This window comes from Vipera berus (assembly GCF_964194415.1).
Source record: "Vipera berus genome assembly, chromosome: 10".
NCBI lineage: Eukaryota > Metazoa > Chordata > Lepidosauria > Squamata > Viperidae > Vipera > Vipera berus.
In genome coordinates, this window is record NC_138213.1 from 680034 (window position 1) to 702089 (window position 22056).

The 22056-nt window shown below is 54.9% G+C and overlaps 3 protein-coding genes across 7 annotated transcripts; all 3 read right to left on the reverse strand.

Annotated features, from left to right (window-relative positions):
* Nucleotides 1-1797: 1797 nt before the first annotated feature.
* DEF8 (differentially expressed in FDCP 8 homolog) lies at nucleotides 1798-9107 on the reverse strand. 5 transcript variants are annotated; one of them, XM_081335691.1, is made up of 12 exons: nucleotides 9002-9107; nucleotides 7124-7261; nucleotides 6403-6500; nucleotides 6090-6239; nucleotides 5716-5857; nucleotides 5428-5592; nucleotides 5005-5132; nucleotides 4269-4382; nucleotides 4043-4123; nucleotides 3695-3835; nucleotides 3038-3147; nucleotides 1798-2906 (listed from the first exon to the last, which is right to left on the reverse strand). In XM_081335691.1, exons 2-12 carry the CDS (start codon nucleotides 7245-7247, stop codon nucleotides 2804-2806), a joined length of 1356 nt encoding a protein of 451 aa, XP_081191817.1. In that variant the 5' UTR covers nucleotides 7248-7261; nucleotides 9002-9107; the 3' UTR covers nucleotides 1798-2803. The 5 variants fall into 5 exon arrangements, 3 of the variants coding, with proteins under 3 accessions (XP_081191817.1, XP_081191815.1, XP_081191816.1); XM_081335689.1 differs by having other exon boundaries at nucleotides 4043-4192; XM_081335690.1 differs by having other exon boundaries at nucleotides 4043-4192; nucleotides 7124-7258; nucleotides 9002-9104.
* Nucleotides 9108-11706: 2599 nt separating this feature from the next.
* Nucleotides 11707-17527, reverse strand: TUBB3 (tubulin beta 3 class III). The gene is made up of 4 exons (XM_081335795.1): nucleotides 17459-17527; nucleotides 14249-14357; nucleotides 13480-13590; nucleotides 11707-13093 (listed from the first exon to the last, which is right to left on the reverse strand). The coding sequence occupies exons 1-4, from the start codon at nucleotides 17513-17515 to the stop codon at nucleotides 12018-12020; spliced, it is 1353 nt and encodes a 450-aa protein (XP_081191921.1). The 5' UTR covers nucleotides 17516-17527; the 3' UTR covers nucleotides 11707-12017.
* A 1734-nt stretch (nucleotides 17528-19261) lies between these two features.
* MC1R (melanocortin 1 receptor) lies at nucleotides 19262-22056 on the reverse strand. Its single transcript, XM_081335796.1, has one exon. It carries the CDS (start codon nucleotides 20902-20904, stop codon nucleotides 19960-19962), a length of 945 nt encoding a protein of 314 aa, XP_081191922.1. The 5' UTR covers nucleotides 20905-22056; the 3' UTR covers nucleotides 19262-19959.

Here is a 22056-nt window from a genome sequence, read left to right on the forward strand (position 1 = left end):
ACCCCCCCCCAGTTCAGGTCACTTGGGCTTGGAGAGACCCATCTGGCTGGCTGGCTTGGAGAATAGCTCCTGAGGCCACCCATGTCACATCCAACATGAAAACCAAATCCCAGGAAGCCAGCTCAGATTTGTTCTCGGTGGGGCTTTTTTCCAAACCAGAAAAATAAAAATTTCCCCTGGTCGATAGCAAGAGTGGCTTCAGCTCTCCATCTCCTTTAGGGCCACCCAGAGGCACTGAAGCAAATGTTTTCAATGCAAACGTCATAAGGGGTGGGGAGAGACGACCCCTAGGCAACAATTTCATTTGGATTCCCGGATAGGCATTTAGGCAGGGATTCCTGCTAGCACAAAAGGGCCAAGCCGCTCCTTTTCTGAGGGGCAACAGGGGTGGGCCAAGCAGAAGTCCTGGTCCAAAGCCCAATCAGCAGCCCTCAACCCCCTCCCCCCCCCCCCGGCCCAGGAGAGCATCCTATGCAGGTCCAAGGATGGAGCAGCACAACAGCCCCCGTTGCCCTTGCAGGCTCTGCTGAATCTTGGCCACATCCTGGCTGCATGGGGGATGGGCGCCCCAGTCTTCTCGACATTCCAGGCTGCATGTTGGGGTCAAGCAAGATACGCTTTTCCTCAGCTAGTCAGCGTCGGCCTCTTGTGCAGCAATGGAGCAAAAACCCCTTACGAGATGATACAGCTACTCTCTCCCGATTACGTACAGCTGCACCGTAAAAGGAGAGACGCTGGCTGTTGCCTGGTGGCGAGGGCACCAAGGAACAACGCACAAGGAAAGGGGTGCGAATTTGCATTCTAAACACCGAGGAGCACTTTCTTGGGTCCCAGCATCAAGGAAAGAATGGCTAAGCTCCCAGGAGGAAAGCAAGATCTTCACTCCGTTTTTTGCAAAGCGAGGTCTGCCTGGGATCTCACCAATACTCCACCTAACCAGTCTGGTGTCCTCAGTACTTGGAACCTCCATCTTTCTTGTATTCCTTTCGTGCTCTGCGTTCCCCCCCATGTTCCCCCCCCCTTTGGATTAAATTCTGCCCGTACTTGTAGAGCGGCCCTCTGCTACCTCCGATGTTCTGGTGATTAAAGTTGTTTCAAATGGCCTCTGTAGGGTTTTTGCTCCCCCCGATTCTTTTCAGGCGGTGGGTCAGTGCATACGCTACTGATCAAGGTGACCTCTGGTAGCTTCTAAAGTAGGCAGGGCCACGCAAGTCAGGAAAATGATCTTGGTTTAAGGTAGCTTCTTTTACTCCAAGCCAGGACTCACCCAGGCACTGCAGGCAGAAAGCTTCAGGGCTGGGGGTTCCCTGCATTTCTCCAGGCAGAGCACCTGTGAAAACATGGCGGGAAAAAGGCATTTGGGCTTAAAGACTGTCTGGATGGATCACAGTCCCATTCAGTACAAGGCATGTTGATAGAACAGCTCCCGGGGACTGGAAGGTGGGGGCACACCTTCCCTTCTGCAGCTCGGAGATTGGGGTGGGGGTGGCAGCAGCACAGGGAAAGGCAGAGGACAAGCGGCCCCACTTGGGCCTGAAATACCACGTCCGACAGGCTTGGCGGGTGGAGCCCTGCCCTTGTGGAATACCTGGAGCTATCCATTGGGGCAATCTCCCAGATGGCCTTGTCAAGCCAAGAGCAGAATTCAGCCTGACATCCCGACTGCTACCTGCAGGAATTTGGCTAGAGCAAAACTTATGCCGGCTGGAAATCAAGACGTTTGCTCCTCAGCCCTTCTTCTTTTTAGTGGAATATAAATATTGTCTCCAAGACACATTCCTTTTTTTCAGGACCAAAATTCCCTCTTTATTCTGAACTAGGATGGATAACCTCCCAAAGTATCTCCAGGATATCTTCAAAACCTGGTGGCTTCAATCAGGACGTTTTCAACTTCCTGTAACGTGTCAGTGTCAGAACCCCAAAAGATCAGAATCTATGCAAGGGAAGCGGTGCCTCAAGGCACGATGGCCGTCACTCATAATATTGTCGAAAGAATGGACGATCTGATGAGCAGGCACACAACCCAGGTGACATATAGAGGGCAGAGCTAGGAGACTTGAATGGAAGATGCTGTCACTCAACATCCTCCCTCGTGGTTGTCAGCTGGGTCACTATACACATAACAGCGAAAACTACCAAAAATGGATTTTTTCAGTTAACCACTTTTAGAGGATGAAATATGAAAACCTTTTTGGAGATAGAAGAGGAACAACATCGAAGGCAGTCTACAACCCTATCAGACTTCAATATTTATACTTAGCTTTATTTAAAGTGATTTTAGTGCTTGTGATAAATTACTGTGGCGTAAAGAGTCCCATAGTTGTTTTTCAAGGCTGACAGAGACTATTCTATAATTCACCCAGTGCTGGCAATTGCCATTATCTTGAGCTAAGGGGATGGGAAAGTAAAACCAAGTCTGTGTCCATCTCCAAGGCAGATGATCAAAAGAACAACTTTCCAAAGGCTGCCATTTCTGCAGCCATTGTCTTTGCTGAATTATCAGTCTGTAAGGAGGCCAGAAAAGCAGGGGCGATATTAGCCAGTTACCGAGTCGGGTGGCACCCATTTTCCATAAAGTCATTTGTCAGCCCCTTCCCCACCTCTGCCAGTTGCAGCCAGGACTGGACTCCCGCAGGGGGAGCCTCGGAGTTGGAAACTCAAGGAGAATTTTGACCTCAGCCTGGCCGTGGCATTCCCCTCTTCTGGCAGTCTGAGCTGCTTCCCTTCAGGGAGGAGAAGTAAGTCACAGGCCTGCTGGGAACTCTGTGGTGCGGACGGGGTCCCCTGTTTCAAGAAGCCACACTTAGGCTTGCAGCTCTATACTGCGCTCCCTGAGCAGCGACTCTTTTCTGAGACTGAGTCGAGCGCATCTGGGGCATGTTGTGGAGTTGTCGTAGAAGCAGTCCCTGTGAGAGGGAAAACAGAGGGCCCATTAGCTTCCTTCTTCTGGAGGAGTCACCCACCCGCTGGCTTCCACAGGCCTCCTGTTGCTTGGCATTAGAGGCGGCAGGGGCTGGTCACAAATGTCTGCACTCACCTGTGGAAGACGGCTGAACAGTCTGTGCACATTGAGGTGTGGCTGTCAAAGGGGAAGAGCACGTCTCCCTCCTTGCAGAGCTCACACACAAAGCCCTTTGCCTGGCACCGCTGTCAGAAGAAAAAGAGAAGCTGGTGAGTCACGGGGCCAATCCAAGCCCCTCCATGGACGTGCCCTTCGCATGACTACCAATCCTGGGCTGCCAAATACCTGCAACCCTCATATAGACAAACATTTAAGTGGTGATGGGGGGGAGAGAGAAATTTTCCAATACAAAATATTCTAGAGAAAAGGAAAATTAATGGCAGAGCTCAACATGACAGATATTTTTAGAGAGTTTTTGAAAACCAAAAATCAGCAAGTTCAGAATCTTGCAAGTATGATTGTGATACACCTCCTCTTCTTGTGCGCCACTGAATCTGGGAAGGCTCCATCTGAGCCTCTTCTGGATGCTACCTTATAGTTCTGGACTTTAAAACATGTTTTGGACCCTTTTGCTAGGCAAGAGCTCCTGCGCGCTTCCCTCAAGATCATCTTCCTTTCTTTCTACACCGGCTTATTCTTACTCAACCCCTGTAGCAACTGGCAGCCAGGACGAGGCCTCTCAGGGCCTCCTTGCAGCAGCCTGGCTGCGGTTTCCTGCCCAGCCAGCCTTGCCTCGCAGTCCAGTTTGATGTGCTTGGCAAAGAGTGTGTGGATCTCCGTCAGGGAGCAGCTGAGTCGCCCAGCGTTGACATCCATCAGGTCTTGCAGAGAGTACATGTCATCGTTCTCCACAAAGTGCTGCCGGTCCTGCAGCTGGAGGGAGGACAAGAGTTTAGTTTGCCTGCGGGGGTGGGGGAAGAGGGTGAAGGCTGAAAACGGGAACGGGGTTCACCACCTTGCCCAGATGTTCTCTTCACGCCCTCTCCCACCTGGGGAAGTCAAGCACCCCCAATCCAACTGCGCCCGTCCCATGCTTTGAAGAGGTCCACGGGCCCCGGCTGGACAGCTGCTTCCTCTGACCTGGAGCAGCAGCCGAGCTTCCATGGCCTCCTTGCAGGTGATGAAGTACGGCTTCATGAGCAGGATGTCCTGACGCAGTTTCTGAAGGGGAAAGAGACCGCTGGCTGGAGAACCTGGCCAAGAAGTGGTCGCCCACCCACGGCTCTGTTTCTGTGTGAGAACACCAGCTCAGGACCCAATGCTCCCGAGGCATTCTAGGCCCACTCCCAGCCCTTCCAATACTCACCCGGATCTCTACCAGCTCCTCAACGTAATTGAAGAGAAGAGGGTTGGTCTCCCGCAATTTGAGGACCGGCCGGGACACCATTAGCACCAAGTAGCGCATGCTACAGCGAGAGACCTGAAAATCACATTGGCCTCCTGAAGCAGACAGTAGACACACACTGCAGGGAAGGCCTGTGACTAAATAGCCCCGCAGAGCCTCAGAGGGGATCCGGCCTGCCCCGCTCCGGGACGAATGGAGCACTCTGTGTGAGATGTGATCTGTGCAGGGCAGTTCCTCTCTGCCTCCCCTGCACAATGGGGCTCCATGGAAACTGTCCTCACTCACATAGTGAGGAAGACAGTAAGCGCCCTGTCCAATAAAAACACGTGTGTATTTCATCCTAACGCAAGACACGGAAGGGGGTGCTCTACAAAGCTTCCCACATCCCATTGCTCCTGGTCTGCCCCACAGTCTAGGCAGCTCGTTTTCTCCAAACAGGTGCCCTCCAGTTTGGTCTGGACAACCATTCCATATCACCTTAGCTGGCTAGGATGTCAGGGGATGATGGGAATTATGGCTCAACACAACTGAAGGACACGGGTGTGTCCTTCAGACTGGTTCTTCTGCCGGTCCACAGAACATGACACAGGCATATTTCATTCCCCACACCAGGCTGTGTGGAAGGGCTTCCCAACTTCAGACCTCACGTCGCCTCCTCTAGTTGGGGGAAATTTCATCCACCCCAAGCTCCACTTACCTTGCGGGGTTCAAAGTCCCAGTTGTGGATGACCCTGGCAGGGATGACAGCTTGGTCATTCCAGTGGCAGCTGCTGCAGTAATAGAGGCCTGTGTAGTCACACTGCCGAGCCTCACCTGGGATTCCACCTACAGCAGGAAGAGTGGAGGTCAGGTAAGCAGTGAGGCAGGGGGTCCTTAGGAAGCTGGGCAGATCCCAGTTGCTGGGACAATAAAGAACCATGTTGCCCTCCAGATAGCTGGACAAGAGAGGGCAACCCAAAAGTCGCATCTGCTCACGAGACCCAAGTGGCCGGAAATGGCCCTTCCCAAGCCTTTTGCTGCAGCAGAGGCTGGACTGAAGCAAGGCCTCCTGGTGAGCGAAGCAGGAGCTCCGCCTGGAGCAGCTTCCGATTCAGTCTCCCTCCTCCCTGCAGGAGCTTACGGAGAGAGATGGGTGCCCGGCACTCGGCACAGCGGTAATCCTGGCTGTCCAGCCCCGTCTCTGGGCAAATGCTCAGCTCGTACTCGGCCTGGTGGCTGACCTTGGAGCGCACGCATGGCTTGGTGACGAGGTTCAGGCACTTGCTATGGCAGCGATAGGAGCAGCCTGGGAGGAGGGGGAAGGAAGCGCCACGCTGACCCAAGCCCAGAGTCTGGGCAGGAAGGCCAGTGCCCCTCCTTGCCAGAACCAAGCTCCGTAGCAAGGTGGGGGGGAGGAGGGAATGCTCACCTGTGCAGGTGTACCAGGTCTGGAGAAGCCCCCAGATGACGGTGCTGCACTTGTCGCAGGTTTGCTTCACTCCCTTGCTCTTCTCCTTGTAGAAGCGATGCTCCAGGATCACCCTGATGTTGGGCTCATCCTCACTGGGGTCCTGGGAGGGGGACCAGTTACAACCTTTTGTCCACTGAGCCAAAAGCCTCCTCCACAACCCCCGGAACTGTGGCAGGGGGCTGGGGCCTTTCAGCTAATGGGAGGGGAGAGGAAACCCTGCCCTCTCCTTGGAGGGCTGCAAGGCCTCCCGAGAATCCAGATGTTTGAGAACCACCGCCCACCATCCACCACCGGCAGCAGCTCAGGATCACCCTCCCCGGCCTGTGCTGTACCTTCAGCTCCTGGAGCCGCAGGCGCAGGTGGATAAGCCGCACCACGGCATCCTTCTGCTTCTCGGAGTTATCCGGCAGCTCCAGGATCCTCTGCTTCCACTCCTCGATGGCCTGCCGCAGCTGCTCCACGTCCGAGGCCAGGAACAGGCCCTGCAGGGAAGAACCGCCGCCCAGCGCAGGGGCGCCCAGCCTCTGCTAAGCTGAGAGCTTCTGGCCTGCAAGTGTTTCACATTATAGCCTCTCCCCCTTACCCCCTTGTACAGGCATTTTTCAGCCTTTGCAGCAGGCCGAGTCCCACAGGCTGCCTTCTTACCACGGGGCGTGAGAAGTGGTCCTCTGCCAGGCCCAGGTCCATGGTGCGCTCTGAGCAGTGGAACACCGGCTCCTCCGGGGACAGTCCCAGATTCAAGTCTACATGGCGAGGGGGAAAGAAAAACCACTTGGCCTTCAGACAAGCCTGCTCAGGACGCAGAGCACTGCCAGGAGTCTTGGTCTGCCAGAAACTATCTGGGCTCCATGTGCCTGGTCTGCTAGAGCCAAAGGTCACCGCTTCCTCCTTTCTGTCGCCTGAAGCCCCTGGGCTTGGCAAAACTAGCAGATGGTCAGTGGGATCTACTCCTGACCAGCTCCAGCCATCACCAGGCCAATCCCAGGGGACAGAACCAGATTCAAAGGTGGAGGAGGCCACAGGATGGCCCATTTCTCTACTCAGCCTGCAGCAAAGGCCTGCGAGCAAGCAGGCCTCTCCCACGGGACAGCAGCCATCTGGGACTCAGAAATGAAGGTTGCCAGGGCAGCTTTGGGATTTTCAAGGCAGAGCTGGTCTCCTGTCCCAGCAGCTGGATGCTGACTTGGAGCCATCCCCAAGGCTGACGTTGATGGGAAACCCTTGGCCATGGAAATCCTGCCCTCAAGTTTCCAAAGGGTATTGATCCAGTCTTCAGGGGAAAGGACGGAAAATCCTCCTGGATCCAGTCTAGATCCAGTGCTGCCGATTCCTTCCCAAGGACAAAGCGAGGAAGGGGACAGCTCACCTTTCTGAGGAAAGTCCTCTCCAGGCCCGGCTGTCTTCTGCTCCTGCCGATTCTGCAGTGGGTCCTTGTTGAACGGGTTGAGGTGGCCCTGCCGGAAACGGGCCAGCTTCTCATCATATTCCATAGCAGTCCAACCTGCTGGAAGCCAAGGTCAGGGGGAAGGCATCAAAGCATGCCTATCCCAGGGTCAGGGCCTCAGCCTACTGGAGTGTTTCCCATACAATTTCAGCTCCTCCCAGCCTCTCAAGCCGCGTTGGCATCCTTGGAAGGCAGAAAAGCCAGTTCTGCCAGCTCAGATGGTCCCCCTGTGCTCTGCAGAGTCATGAACATATCTAGCCGGACAGCTGGGAGCACTTTCTGGAGCAACATGGTTGCTGCCAGCATATCCTAGGAATGAGTAAGAATTGCAGAAAGAAACATCTCCTGAAAACAACCAAGCTCAGAGCGCACCAAGGACTCCACACTTCTAGAAACGTAGAGCTGCCGAATCCTCTCCCCACCTCCTCCTGATCTATCAGCTCTGAGGTATTTGGAGTACAGAATCTCCCAACCCCAGTTGCAGTGACCCATGATCCCCAACTCTGGGAACTCTAGCAGGCACAGCCCCCCTCCAGGCAAAGGATTCTGAGGTTACTTGCACAACTACCAAGGCGGATTTAGGGAGCTCCAGGCTGAGGGAAGGCAAAGAAGGGAAGGGAGCTGGCGAAGGAGCCCTCGGTTGCTGTCCCTGAACAGACAGGGACAGAAAGGAAGAGGAGGAGGGGCTATGCTCCTGTGATTTGGGGGGGGGTCTGAAAAAGGACCTGCCATCCCACCACGTTTTGTAATTCTATTTGACTCTTTTGTTCTGCCTCATTTCCTCAAGGAGGCTTTAAAATGACATCATCCAGAGCATCCCTGCTTTGCTGAGCCTATCAGCTGGGTGGCTTCTCACCAGAAAGTCTCCCTAATGATGAGGATGAGGATGGTGGTGATGATGCCGCTTTATCACACCCACCCATGCGGAGGGGGGAGGTAGCATTGAAGGCCCTCCTGTTTCCACCCAGTGTCTGCTGAATAACTTTTCAGGGAGGCCACTATCAGCTCAGCAAGAGCCTGAGTTTTTAAGAGTTTTTACAGAGCACGCCTCAGGAATGCCATAAAGGAGAATTAGAATTAAATCGAATGAACCTTTATTGTCAAAGTACAAAAATGTTTTGCAGAAAGTCTTGAATTTGGTATCAAATCTCCACTTGGACAGTCTGCGACTTAAAACCATTAAAAATAACGAGACTAAGCCTGAATCGCTACTGAATAAATGTGGAACTTTGAACTGTGGATATTGGTTTAATTGGACATCAGGATAAGCCATTAGCCAGGGCTGGGTTCACACATCACACAAAGACAAAACCAAACAGGCCCCGTAAAGGCTTAATTGTTGAACTCGGCTCAGGGTAATTACGCCACTATCTGTTTCCGGATCCCCGGAAGAAGCCTGCCCTCGTCCTGGCCTGTGGCCCGGGGGAGAAGCGAGGCTTTCCCTCACTACGTCAGCCTGCTCCCGCTACAGCCCGAACGGCCAAAGAGGGCCCCAAACGGGGCTCCCGAGCAGGCCACGAGCAGGCCCCGCGGAGGCGGCGGCGGGGCAGGGCCGACTCAAGGGGGCTGGGGGGGACGGGGAGCGGTTCAGGGAAAGCGCACGAGGGGACTTTGCTGCCGGGCTGCCGCTTGGCCGAGCCGGGGCCAGACCGGGCAGGGGAGCGGGGCGCAGCGGAAGCGGCCCCGGGCAGAGGCAGCCCAAGCGGAGGCTGGCGGAGGCGGCGAGGCAGCCGGTGGCGGGGGCCGCGGGAGCTCCGCCGGGCAGGGGGCGGGTCGCGGAGGGGACGGGGCGGCCCTTACCTGCGCGCCCATGGGGAGGGGAGGGGCCCGGCCCGGCCCGGTCGGCTGGCCCGGACGCGCCGCTTCCTCCGCTCGCTACATTGCAACCCGCGGCCCGCGCAGCACAGCGCGCCCACGGCGCCCGCGCCGCCCGCTGCTGCCCCCGCGCGGCCGGAGGACCGCGGAACTCGAGTGTCGCCTCTCCGGCCGGGCCGCGCCCTCCCCGCCGCCCGAAGGGCCCTGCCGGGCCGGAGAGCCCCGAGGGCTTCGCGTGGCCCCTTCTGCTCCCAGGGCCGACTGGATCCCCGCCCGCCTTTCCCGTTATTACAACGCCCGAGGCGGCCTTAAACAACGGGAAGAACCGGGCACGAAATAGCAGGCAGGCGGAGGCCGGGAGCCCGCCCGAAGTGCGCTGCCCCCGGCCCCCCCTTCCCTTTCCCGTCTCCTCTGAGCGCGGCTCCGGCCGCCCTCCGGCCCTTCGAGAGGGGCCCGGGGCCGCTAAGGGCTCCCCGATGGGCGGGGCTGGGGGCGCCCCCTCCCCTGGTGCCTTATCCAGGTCACACGGCCGAGGGCCGGGCGAGGCCCCCAGGACCCCCCCTGGCTGGTGAAGGGGAAGCCCACCTCTTCTTCTGCAGGGGAGGAACCAGGCGCAGCAACCGGCCCTGAATGGCACATTGGCCCCAAGGAGGCAGTGAGGCAGCCTCGGCTGCGCCTGAGGGGTCAGCCTCCTAGCTTTGGTGCCCTGGTGCCACGCAGGTGACTCTTGACTCCGAGTGGCGCTTGTTGGGGCCGCCAGGCTCAAAGGCCTGGGAGCCACTGGCAGCCTCATCTGCCCGTTCCTTTCCGTTCTGTGCTCTGGATTTAAGGAAAAGCTCCATTTACGGAGCCTTCAGCTTGTTTTTCCAGGACAATTTTTTCATTAAAGCACGATCATCTTCCATTCATTCATTTGAACAAAACTGTGAGAACTGTTTTCCTCAGGCCGCGTCCAGGTCAATGAAGAAACGTGATGGAATTGCCTACTTTGCAGGGACTTTCTGAGCATTTCTTTGGTTGCTCGATGCAGTTAGGTCTGTCTCTCTGAGAACAGGCCGCATTGTAAGTGCCAAGAAGCAAGGGCCTGCAGCAGAACACTCCCCCACTCCCGCTATCGGTTCAAAAGCTGACTTGACTCCTCTGGGGGAGGGGGGAGGTGTGGTAGTGTTACTTTTACAGCTTTAGCAAGGAATTCTTTTTCCTTTGTTTTCATTTAGGCAAGGCCTTGAGTTTTGGGTTATTGGTGGAGATGGTATTTGCAGGGAGTAGGGTTCAAAAGATGGTCCTTGTGACCACACAACTTAAGCCCCACCTCTTTTTTTAATATATGTGCATCACTTGCAAGTGCCATCTTCATTTTTTTGACCCCACTGCAGGGACCCTTTTTGGTTCTGCAGCCGTGCCCCTCACCGCCAGAACCACAAGGAAGACAGCTGGATGCCATTGTTAGTGGCATGCAGTATGGCAGAGGTCCCCAGCCTTTTGGGCACCAGGGACTGGTGCCGTGGAGAGAGGTTTTTCCGCCAGAGGGTGTGTGGTTTGGTGTGCTGCCTGCATCTCATAGATGGGGCTTTGTTTGTGCGAACTGGTTGCTGGCATGCCGCGGCCCGGTACTGGTCCACAGACCGGGGGTTGGGGACCCCTGCATTAGGGTCCCCATGGGAAGAAGTGGGACATCAGCTGTATCTGGCCAGATGGAGGGAGGGCCTGCTGGGCACTTTGCCAGAGCCCCAGAAGTGCTCTGGTGCTCACTCGCCCGCCCCCCTGCCTTGCTAAATAAAAACAGGCCAAAAGGGTCAAGGCGGAACACGGGTCAAGGCGGAACACGCCTCATTGTTTTGTTTAAGGACAGCCCTAAGAAATAGGAGCAGCCATGAGCAGAAAGGGCTTCCCTGAACCCCAGAGTTGCTGCTTGTCGACTGCCAACCTTTCTGGGGAAGGCACCACCTTGTGTCTCAGAGTGAAAAACGGGGAAGGGCCAGCACAGGCGCACCTGCAGGTTCACAGGCTGCAGAAAAGAGAGGCAGAGAAGGCGAGTGGCCTTTTGTGCCCTCCCAGCTGAGCCTGGGAAAAGCTTCTGGGCAGAGTGCCGAGTTCTCCCTGGCAGCAAAACTGAACAACCCTCAAAGAGTGGAAGGGAAAGAAGGTGAGACCTTGTGCAGGTGGGCACCCTTCTCACCTGCAGCACGTGTCTAAAGACCATTGAGAACATGGCAACCACTGCTAGATGTGGCACCGTCTGCAGGATGCTCTGAGGGGAGATGCAGTTGCACATGGAATAACCCACGCACATATCTCAGGCCTGTTCAGCCAAGCCAAACGTCAGCGTCAAGGTTGCTGCTACTAACCCGTCTGATCTCCCCCTGTTGGTACTTTGGCCCGGCCCCACGGCAGGCCCAGAAGAGGCAGTCTGTGATCCCTTTGCCCTTCAAGGAGATCCATCCAGCCGTGACCACCTGATCCCTCTGGCTTGTCTCCAGGGTCTGTCAGGCAGCCCTTCTACCCAGCTCCACAAGCAAACCCGGCGATGGCCTTGCAAGGAATGGTCTTCAGCAGTCCGGCATCTTCTTGCTTGTGGCCACAAGCAAGTAAAAAGACTGAGCCCACCCAAACAGGGACCCAAGGAATGCCCGTGTTTGCTGACCCAGCCACCCAATCTCCAAGTGGTAGAAATCAGACAGCCCACAAGCTGGACAGCAATAAATTTATTAAGTATTCCAAAACATAAAAACAGACACAGACCAGTAAAAAGTAAAGAACTTATCAAAGTGACAAACAGAAGGAATGGCACTAACTCATAAAACTGAAGATTGGGGAGCAGGAAGAAAAGATGGTCAAATACTGAATTTTTAAGTTTTGGAACACTTGAATCAGAAGTAACTAGAAGCCAGTTGTCTAAAACTCAGCAGATGGGAAAGTTGGCGGATGAAGACAAGCCAGGGGGTTGTGTCAAGGGTGGCTTCTCCCCAGGGAGGGCAGAATGTTGCTCCCAGCCAGGCCCTCACTTGGCACCCTGGGCTTCAGATTCTTCCTCGTCGTCTTCATACATCTCCCCTTCCTCTTCAGCGGTGGCATCCTGGTACTGCTGGTACTCGGAGACCAGGTCGTTCATGTTGCTCTCCGCCTCTGTGAACTCCATCTCATCCATGCCCTCCCCAGTGTACCAGTGGAGGAAGGCCTTGCGCCGGAACATGGCCGTGAACTGCTCGGAGATGCGCTTGAAGAGCTCCTGGATGGCGGTGCTATTGCCAATGAAGGTAGAGGACATCTTCAGGCCACGGGGCGGGATGTCACATACAGCCACCTTGACGTTGTTGGGGATCCATTCTACAAAGTAGCTGCTGTTCTTGCTCTGGATCGCGAGCATCTGCTCGTCCACCTCCTTCATGGACATGCGTCCTCTGAAGACTGTGGCCACAGTGAGGTAGCGACCATGGCGGGGATCGCAGGCAGCCATCATGTTCTTGGCATCAAACATCTGTTGGGTGAGCTCAGGCACAGTCAAGGCTCGGTACTGTTGGCTCCCGCGGGCCGTCAGGGGAGCAAAGCCTGGCATGAAGAAGTGAAGGCGAGGGAAGGGAACCATGTTGACCGCCAGCTTGCGCAGATCTGCATTGAGCTGCCCTGGGAATCTCAGAGAGGTGGTCACACCACTCATGGTGGCAGAAACCAGATGGTTGAGGTCTCCATAGGTTGGGGTGGCCAACTTGAGGGTTCGGAAGCAGATGTCATAGAGGGCTTCGTTGTCAATACAGTAGGTCTCATCTGTGTTTTCCACCAGCTGGTGGATAGACAAGGTGGCATTGTAAGGCTCTACCACAGTGTCAGATACTTTGGGGGAAGGCACCACGCTGAAAGTGTTCATGATCCGATCTGGATATTCTTCACGGACTTTGCTAATAAGGAGGGTCCCCATGCCAGATCCTGTGCCCCCACCGAGGGAGTGAGTGAGCTGGAAGCCTTGCAGACAGTCGCAGTTTTCACATTCCTTTCTCACCACGTCTAAGACAGAATCCACCAACTCAGCACCTTCTGTGTAGTGCCCCTTAGCCCAATTGTTCCCTGCACCACTTTGACCTATGAAAGAAGAATTGAGATACCTGTTTGGTGGGTAATCAGCCTGCATTTTTCCTTGCCTACAAATACTTGATTCTGCCTCAGAAACCAAGAAGGCCTTGAAGAACAATCCTAGTCTGAGTTGGAGCTTCTGTGCCTCTCACTGCCTTTGGCTAGCTGGTTCCCCTTCTGTTATTCTAATTCCCAGCACCCTTCAGAATCACCAACCCCACCAGGGCCTTTCCATTCCTCCTGACCCAGAGATGCAATTCTACCAATCCCAGCAGCCTGAACAAAACAAATGGAAAGAGAAGCTGTGCCATCTCCAGAGTGTAGAACTGGGTGCTAAGTTAAGGAGGGAGAGAGGGAAGAAGATCCAGAAAAGAGGAGCAAAAGAGGGACAATACCAAAGATGAAGTTGTCTGGTCTGAAGAGGTGTCCAAAAGCACCTGAGCGAACACTGTCCATGGTGCCAGGTTCCAGGTCCACCAGGATGGCTCTGGGGACATATTTGTGAGCTGGAAAGACAAAGAACATTTTCCTTCGAGTGGGCTAACCTAGATGGTTCATCGACCAAACAGGCACTTGCATTTATTCAACATGGTTCCTCCCTCCACTCCTCGAGTGATCTATAGAGCTTGGTCCCTTCCCAAGTGCTTCATGCTGGCAGACAACCAGCATGAGTTCCTTTGACAAGAGTCGCACCCAAAACCCTACATATGAAGGCTCTGTCAGAATCCATGGGGGGGGGGGGATAAATTTATATCACATTCATAAATGTATGTTTAAAACATTATTCCCCCCCCATGGATTCTGACAGGCTCAAAGCATCTCATGTTCCTTGTCATCCCTTTATGCTTACTTCTACTGACAGTGCTATGCTCAAAAGGTGCATGGCCAAATGACCTCCCTCCTGGGCTTGGGAACCCATGAGCCACATCCTTGTTCTCAATGCCAGCACGATGTGGGCTAGATAAAAACAATTGTGAGGCCGTCTTTGTATAGACTTCATTTTCTCCCTGCTAGCATTGGAAGTGCCTGAGGGAAAGACCTGATGTCAAATGGGAGAGGACCTATTTATCGAATGGGATGGTCGGCCTGTGTAATTTCCAAGAAATTATCAGAGGGAAATCCTTGGTGTCAGAAAACACTGGTTAGGGAGGGAGCAGAGCTTACAGGAGGCTTCATTGTAGTACACACTGATCCTTTCCAGCTGCAGATCAGAGTCCCCGACATAGTTCCCACTGGGGTCTATCCCATGCTCATCACTGATCACCTCCCAGAACTGAGAAAAGAACAAGAGAATTTAAAAAATGAGACACATAATTGTGATATCTTCAACAAATAAGAATAGGAATCAGAGCATTACTAGATGATTCATTCTGCTGTTACACTTTGAAAAAAACATTCCAAGTTGTTTTCTGTTATGTGCGCCTTTTGCCAAACAACTCAGTTGGCAACCTTTTCCCCACAGACCCCCCCCCCCAAAAAAAAACCTCAGAAGATTTTGCCCAATCAGCCAAGTCAATGACCTCTTCCCTAGGAGAAACGGCATGCTAGCTGAGGGACCTGGCCACGGTGCTGAAACTATCTCTCTCCTTCCTTGAAGGCATTCCCAGCTCCAGGCATACATGGGGGCAGTGTGTGTGTGTGTCCTATCCCAGCCAACCAGGAAGGGAAGCTTAATTGCCACGGGCTTCTCTTAGCCCTCAATGTGCTTAGCTGTAAAGGCACATCTGGCCGCAGTCCGAAAGCTAATTAGGCTACAACAACATGCTGAAAAAGGAACACGGTGCTTTGCCCTTGAAATCAGATCCAGGAGAGCAGATCCATTTCTGCAGACTAATCCAATTGAGAGATAAAGCTCTCGACTTCTGCGTATTGGTGCAAATACACGGGGATCAACAGTCGGATGCGGACTGCAGCAAGAGCGTCACATGTTCCCCAGAGAGCCTTGAAGGGCAAACACTCATCAGGATCCGGTTTCTAACACTTGGAACAAAAGCTCGATCTTGTAAACAAGGGCTAAGCAGCGTTCCCACAGGTGACAGTCACAGCTTATTTGGATGGATTTTTTTTATTGATTTAAAGATTCTGTTCTTTCATTGTGGAATTGGGAGTAAAGTAGAGGAGACTGCACCATCTCTAAGTGGTTTGTGGATCCAGCAAATGGAGCTGCGATTGCTAGAGAGCCTTTCCTCACCGACAAGGTCAGGAATGGTGCGAGTGTCACGACTGTGTCCTCTGTAAATAGGGTGTTGTACAAGGATGGAAAACTGCAGATCCAAGAAGAGTCTTCCAGATTTTTTTTAAGATGACAGGACTGTCTAAACTGTCTTTTGTCTTTAGCCAGGGAGCCAAGAACTTCAGGTAGATTTGAGGACCAGCCTTTTTGTGAACTGGCCAGCTGCTTTAGCAGAGAAATCACATCTGATCTGGGCCGTGGAAGCCCGGATGACACCAGGCTCAGCCTAGTGGATCACAGGCTGAGATATCCTAGCCGGCCGAGGCCCAAATGAGGGAGACAGGCTGAGATGGCAAACTGATGGCAGCTTCTTATGCAATTTCAACCTGGCGTACCAGGGTAGCCTCCATAGATTTGCAAGACACGTTAAATGAAGAGCTGGTCACATGATAGGAATAAGTGGAAATAGTTGCCCTTGAGGAAATCAGACCCTCTTCTGTGTCATGCCACAAAACTCCTGTCCTGGGACTGCACTGATGTGGGACTTTGGCCGTAAGTCAAAATTGCCCCCCCAAAAAAACTCCTCTTAAATCTCCTTCCTGGGGACTGGGAACATGGGAAGGCCAATCTCAGTCCTGCATTGATCCCATTCTGTTACAGGATCTGTGATTTTACAATGGCTTATTCATCATTACTAGTATATGCATGAGGCTGCTTAAATAGCCCATGGAGGAAAAACCTGCTCTCTCCCCCCCTCCCTTTTCACGACAGGCTACCTGTCATCCTGGTGCATCTCAGAGGGGGAGGGGACATAAAGATAATGTAACCTGGGTAATTTAAAGGGTGTCCCATGTAATTCCTTTGCAGTGAAGCCTAATTCAGAGTTCAATAAAATCTCAGATTGAAGACTGGTATTCCATGAAATATTTCTCTCACTGAAGTTGGTAATACAAAATAATAATAATAATAATAATGCTTTTTAAAGAGTTTCTTTGTTGTGCAGCAAGATTCCCTCCCCCCACTATCCCAGAACAGCCCATGGAAGATTCAGCTGCTTTGTCAGAAACCAATCCTGGGGGTGGGGAGGGGGAGCTTATTATTCATCGGAGGCCCTGGGCTGTGAGGGGCTGGCCCCTCCCCACCAGGATAAAGGCAGGCTGTCCTTCCTCAAAGGAAGGTAGGTGGGTGGGTGGGTGGGAGGGTGGGTGGGAGGGAGGGAGGGCCCCCAGGCTCAGCTGCCACCAGGCTCAGCTGCCAAAGTGCTCCGGAGGCTGATTTGATTTCAGGCTGCTGTGCTCCTCCACCCACGGGGATAGGCAGAGCTTTAAGTGGCGATATCTCACTGCAGGGAGGTGGCCTCCTTTTTATTCAGAGCAGGCACAAGGGGGGGGGGGGTAGAGAAGGGGACTGGAGGGATGATCAGCCAGCTTTGTGGCACTGAGTCATGGCAGCTGGAGTCTCGCCCTTTACAAAGCCTCAGCTGCCCTGCCTTCTCTTGGCAGAGCCTCCTTGGGATCCGTTCGCTCTCTGCCCAGAGGAAACCCCTTCCTCCCTCCAGCAGCCCCCGCCCCGTCGCCCGAGTCTGTCCTGGCAGTGCCGGTCCTTTCAAGCAGCAGGTTCTCATTGGTCTCCCCGGCTCTTTGTCTGCTGTCCAGGGCTCTCGGGAGTGGGAAGGGGCTTCGGGGGATGGGGAGTCCCTGCCTCAGTCAGCGCTGCCTGCCAAGCTGGGAAAGTCCTTCCAGGACTCTCCTTCTCACTTTGCAGCTCCCGAGATTGAGCCGCAAGACAAAGTGGCCAGCCCACCTCCATTCCGGCTAAGGAGAGAAAGGGAGACGCCCCTCCTCGGAAGATCTGAGGGGCCAGAGAGATGGAGACGGGAGCCGATGGGACAAGGTACCCCTCGGCTTCTGGCCTCACGGAGCTCAAGGTGTCCAGCACGGTCTTTGTTCCGGAGATTCGGGGGTCTTTCAGCTGCCGAGCGAGACCACTCCCCGCTTTGTCTTGGAGGCAGGGGGAGCGGGAGTCCCGCTTCGGCCACCCTTCAGCCCACGCCCTCCCCCCGGGCATCGCTCCCAGGAAGCCAGGCTGCAAGCAGCCGCGTCTTGCAAACCAGGGCAGCCGGCCGCACAAACGGATCCGGGCCAGAGAGCGGGGCAGGCGCCTCTGGCGCACCTGAGCTCCCCGGCTCCCGCCCCCTTTACCTTGGCTCCGATCTGGTTGCCGCACTGGCCCGCCTGGATGTGCACGATCTCTCTCATGCTGCACCGGCGGCGGGGCGGCGGCGGCGGCGGGGACGGCGGCGGGCTGGAGGGCGACGGGCAGCGGCAGGAGCGGCGGGCGCGGAGCGATTGGAGGAGGCGACCGGGCTCTGCCGACGGGTTTTATCGGGGCGCCTGCTGCACCCGGGCTGGGCGCTGACGTCACCGCGGACGGCTCGGCCAATCCGGAGGCGTCGCTGCAAAATACTGCACCGGCTGCAGCATCAGGACCAGGCGGGAGGCGAGGCGGCGGCGCGGGGCTTGCCCCTTGGGATCGGGCGCCTCGCCTCCTCCCCGCGTTACGCAGCGCGGCTCGCTCCAGGCTCTGCCTCTGGCGCTCTGCTGGGGAAGAGCGCTCCTGAGCGTGTGCCGAGGGCTTCCTCCTCCGTGGGCGGCCTCTCCCGCCGCCCGTGCGAGAACACGGCGGGCTCGCCACCGAGCCTCGGTTCTGCTCGCGGTCTCCGTCCTGTCGCTTTGTTTCAACTCGCTTTTATTATGCACCTTTTGTGAACGGCACCCAAGCAGACCGGCTGCCTCGCGGCGGGACTCGAGCGTTTGGCCCGCGGCCCCGCCCTCCAGCTCTTCGCGGCCGACGACTGCCCGGCCCCGGGACCAGGCCGGCGCGCGCAGGGGGGAGGGGGCGACGGGGGCTTTGGTCCTAAGAACAGCGGCTTTTAAACGTGGGAGGGTCGGAGCGCCGCGGGCAGGTCCGGAGAGGCGGGGGACGAAGCCCCGCTTGCCTGGAGGGGGGGCAGAGAAGCGAGTTGCTGCAGCCCACCTTGGGCGGCTCCCGCCCTTTGTTCAGGCGCCAGCATCCCGAAGAAGCCCGGCCAGGAAGCCCGCCCCCCGCCCGCTTTTCCGGAGGGGGGCACAAGGAGGGAGCACGTCCCTCCCTTCTTTGTCTGCTCCGCGGCTGCCCTGCGGGAGGGGAACAACGCCTCGCGTGCCCAGCCTGGCCCCTGGCCCCGGCGCAGGGGGCGAGAGAGGCGGCGTTTGGGCCGGGCCAGAGGACGAAGCCGGACCGTGCGAGCTGCGCTCCCCCTCCCTCCGAGCAGAAACCCGGTCCTTGCCGCGCCCGAGGATCTGCGAGGCTGGGGGAGCCGCCCTTCCCCTCGTTTGCCCCGGCGGACGCTCCTGGCGCTGCTGCTAACGGGCGCCATTCCAGCCGGAGGCGTCAGAAAGGCCGGGCTTTCCGCGCGTCCTCCTCGCACGCCTCTCGCAGGCAAGCTCCGCCGCTCAAAGGCCGCGGCCTGGCGTGAACCCCGCGCTTCCCTCCTTGGCATCTTGATTAGCTCTGGAGATCGGACCGGCAAAAAGGACGGGGCGAGGCTCTGTACCTGCCTCCGAGCCAGCCGGGCTGCCCACCGGCAAGGACCTGCTCGTTGGCTGGCGGAGAAGTGCGGGCGCGGGTGGGATCTCCTCTCCCCTTCTGTTGTACTCGCCTTAAATATGCCCTTTGGAAAGTCATGTTAAAAAAGATCGGTACCTCTGAAAGTGACTTGCAAGGAACTTCTACTAAAATCCATCCAACTGACACAAATGTGCTAATATTGCAAAGAATGATGCAGATCAGGGCCCCCAAACTCGTGACCATGCTTCCTTGGCGTTTGCCTTCCCTCCCCCATTGCCCTTCATGTTATTCAGATGGTGGGCAGCCATAGAGGAAGGAGAGAGGGACCTGCAAAACCTAAAGGAAGGAAGCACATTGATCTGTCAAAAAATGTCCCGGGGCACCTGAAATTGAAACTTTAGTTTTTAATACAGAGCAACAACCATCCTGTACAAAAAGGTATTTGCATTCAAACTGCTAGTCTAAAGTATAAATCCTGTCCAACAGAAAAGTGGAATTGAGTGGCTGCTGGATAATTTTCTTGTTCTCCGAGTTCTCTATTGTAGCCTCTTACTAAAACTTGATCACTCACCTCAGATAACAGAAGAGAGACAGGCAAGAATGTAGCTCTCCAGCAAAGGATCCCACAGTCCTGGGCTGTCTTCAAAGAGATCCCCCTGGCTCTGAGCCACCAGTTTTAAAGCAGGATCTGACCTGGGGGGAGGGGCGTTAGCCCTTTGCCCTCTGCCAAACAGAACCTAAACAGAAGCTGTGGGAATCACAAGAGTATTTGCTGGGAACAACCATAGAAGGCGGCCGCTGACACAGGACACCCATTACAGTAGATTCGGGCAATAGTGGCTGTTTTCAGCTCCAGCCTGTGGCCATCCAATAAGCACCCAGCTGGCTACAAGCAGGAGAGGAGTGGCAGGACGTGGGGCCCTTTCAACAGTCAGAAATCAAAAATGAAGCAAACCCATCTCCACTATTTCCTGTGCTGGGTCACAAAGAGTCACCTGCTGGCCCATAACGGTGCACCCAGACCCTCTTTGGGGTGAGGCTGACTGCCTTAGGTTTGCCTCGTGTCCTAAGGGACCCAGCCTCTCTTTCTTTGTCACCAGAAACACAAGACCACCTCTTTCAACGTTCTCCTGAGTTCCTGGCTTCGGAAAGCGTAGATGATGGGGTCCACCACCGAATTGCAGATGATGAGGATGAGGTAGAGGCTGAAGTAACGGAAGTAGCACTTGCAGGTAGGGTGGCTGGGGCAGATGAGGATGAGGATGAGGTGGAGGAAGAAGGGTCCCCAACAAATCAAGAAGACTCCGAGCAAGATGGTGAGGGTAATGGCCCCCTTCATGCTGGTAAACTGGGGCACATGCTGTTTGCTGTACAGGATTGAAATCTGCCTGGCGTGCTGGTGTGCCAGCATGAACATGTGGATGTAGAGCCCTGCAATGAGGGTCAGCACAGAGAGGAAGAAGACCACCAGGCACAGGATGACGGCCGTGCTGTCGTAGACAATGAAGAGGATGCTGGAGGTGCTGCTGATCAGCCAGACGGCCCCCATAAGAGCCACAGCCCGCTGGATGGTCATGATGCTGTGATAGCGCAAGGCGTAGAAGATGGTGATGTAGCGGTCCATGGCGATGACGCCCAGGAAGGAGAGAGAAGACATCAAGGAGCTGCAGATCAACATGTCCATGACGTTGTCGACCTGCTTGACTACAGTGGGCTCTATGATGAGCATCCCATGTTCTATGAGCAGCATGAAGAGAGTCTCCACCAGGTTGCTGACGCTCACTAGCATGTCTGAAACAGCTAGGCAGCAGATAAAATAATACATGGGGGAATGAAGGTTCCGATTTTTGACGATGGCGGCCACCACCAGCAAGTTCTCCACAAAGCTCATTGCTCCCAGAGTCAGGAAGATTTCACTGGGGATCACCACTTGCTGCTCGCTGGCGCAGAAGGACCCATTGGTCCAGTTGGCAAGGAGATCAGTGGTGCTATTGGGGAAGTCCAAATGCATCGTCACTGGCGATGTCTCAGGCATCATGGAGGCTGTTTGTGGGGATGCTTATGAAAAATAAGGGGGGGGCACCAATTTTGGAAGAGCTTTTCTTCCCAAGTGTTTTCAGATGCTGCCCCAAATGCTCACCTGTGGGCTGCAGGTTCCTCCGTCAGCAGTCTTCTTCCCAGAAAGTCTTAGCTCTGTGAGATCAGCTCTCCAGCAAAGCGGTTGGGACGGCAAAGCCAGCAACGCTTCACAAGCTCCCACAAGGACGTTTCCGCCGCAACACAATTCCAAGGATCCCAGAGCACCGGCCTCTTGGCTGTTCTTCTCCTTGGTTTCTGCACATCGCCTTTATTCTTCAGCCTACGTAAATGAGGAGAGCGATCCTCCGGCTTCTTTCTTGGGAAGCACCGTATCCACGTCACTGTCCCTGGTTTCCTTCCTAATGTTATAATGGCTGAATTTCTCTCTGCCTCCAAAATTGATTGGCAAAAGTTAATGGCAAAGAAAGAACTCTTTCTCTCCCCCCCCCCCGCTTTTAAAGCCATAGACTCAGCTCCTCCTTTAGCAGAAGGGTGGAGGGTGAGCCACATGACAACAAGTCAGGCGGTGAGCATTTTGAATGGCAGGGAGGTATTATGAAAGGTCCGGATGAGCTGTGGCTTTCACAATCACGCTGACCAGGGGATGGCCATTCTTGAGGATGAAGCTCCAGAAAAGCAGAAACAAGAGAGTAGGATCGTCACCTGGGCTTTTAAGGGGGAGCAGAGGAACATGGGTCCCAGGGGGCAACAGAGGGAGAGCTTGGCCAGGCTGCCATTGCATCAGGGCCAACCGTATCTGATATATGCTGTTCTTTTAATGATCCTCGACTAGATTTCTTTCAGTGAGGTTCCCGCTATGGTCAGGATACCCTTTAGCCAACTGCGCCCTCCTTCTATGATGGGAGAATTCATCGGTTTAGTATTTTCTTCTGCACAACTTCTTGTGCTGTCTACACAGGTGCCTTACTTTGAGAGCCTTGCCTTTTCAAAAAGCTTCTACGCAGCCAGTTTTCCAATTCCACACCCTATTTTTAATGAGCTGATGGTGGCAAAGGCTCTCTGCCCTTTGAAATACCACCACACTCTTGTGCAATCTACTTCCAGATCTACGTTGCTGAGTTTATAATGTGACAAGTCACTCCGTTAGCAG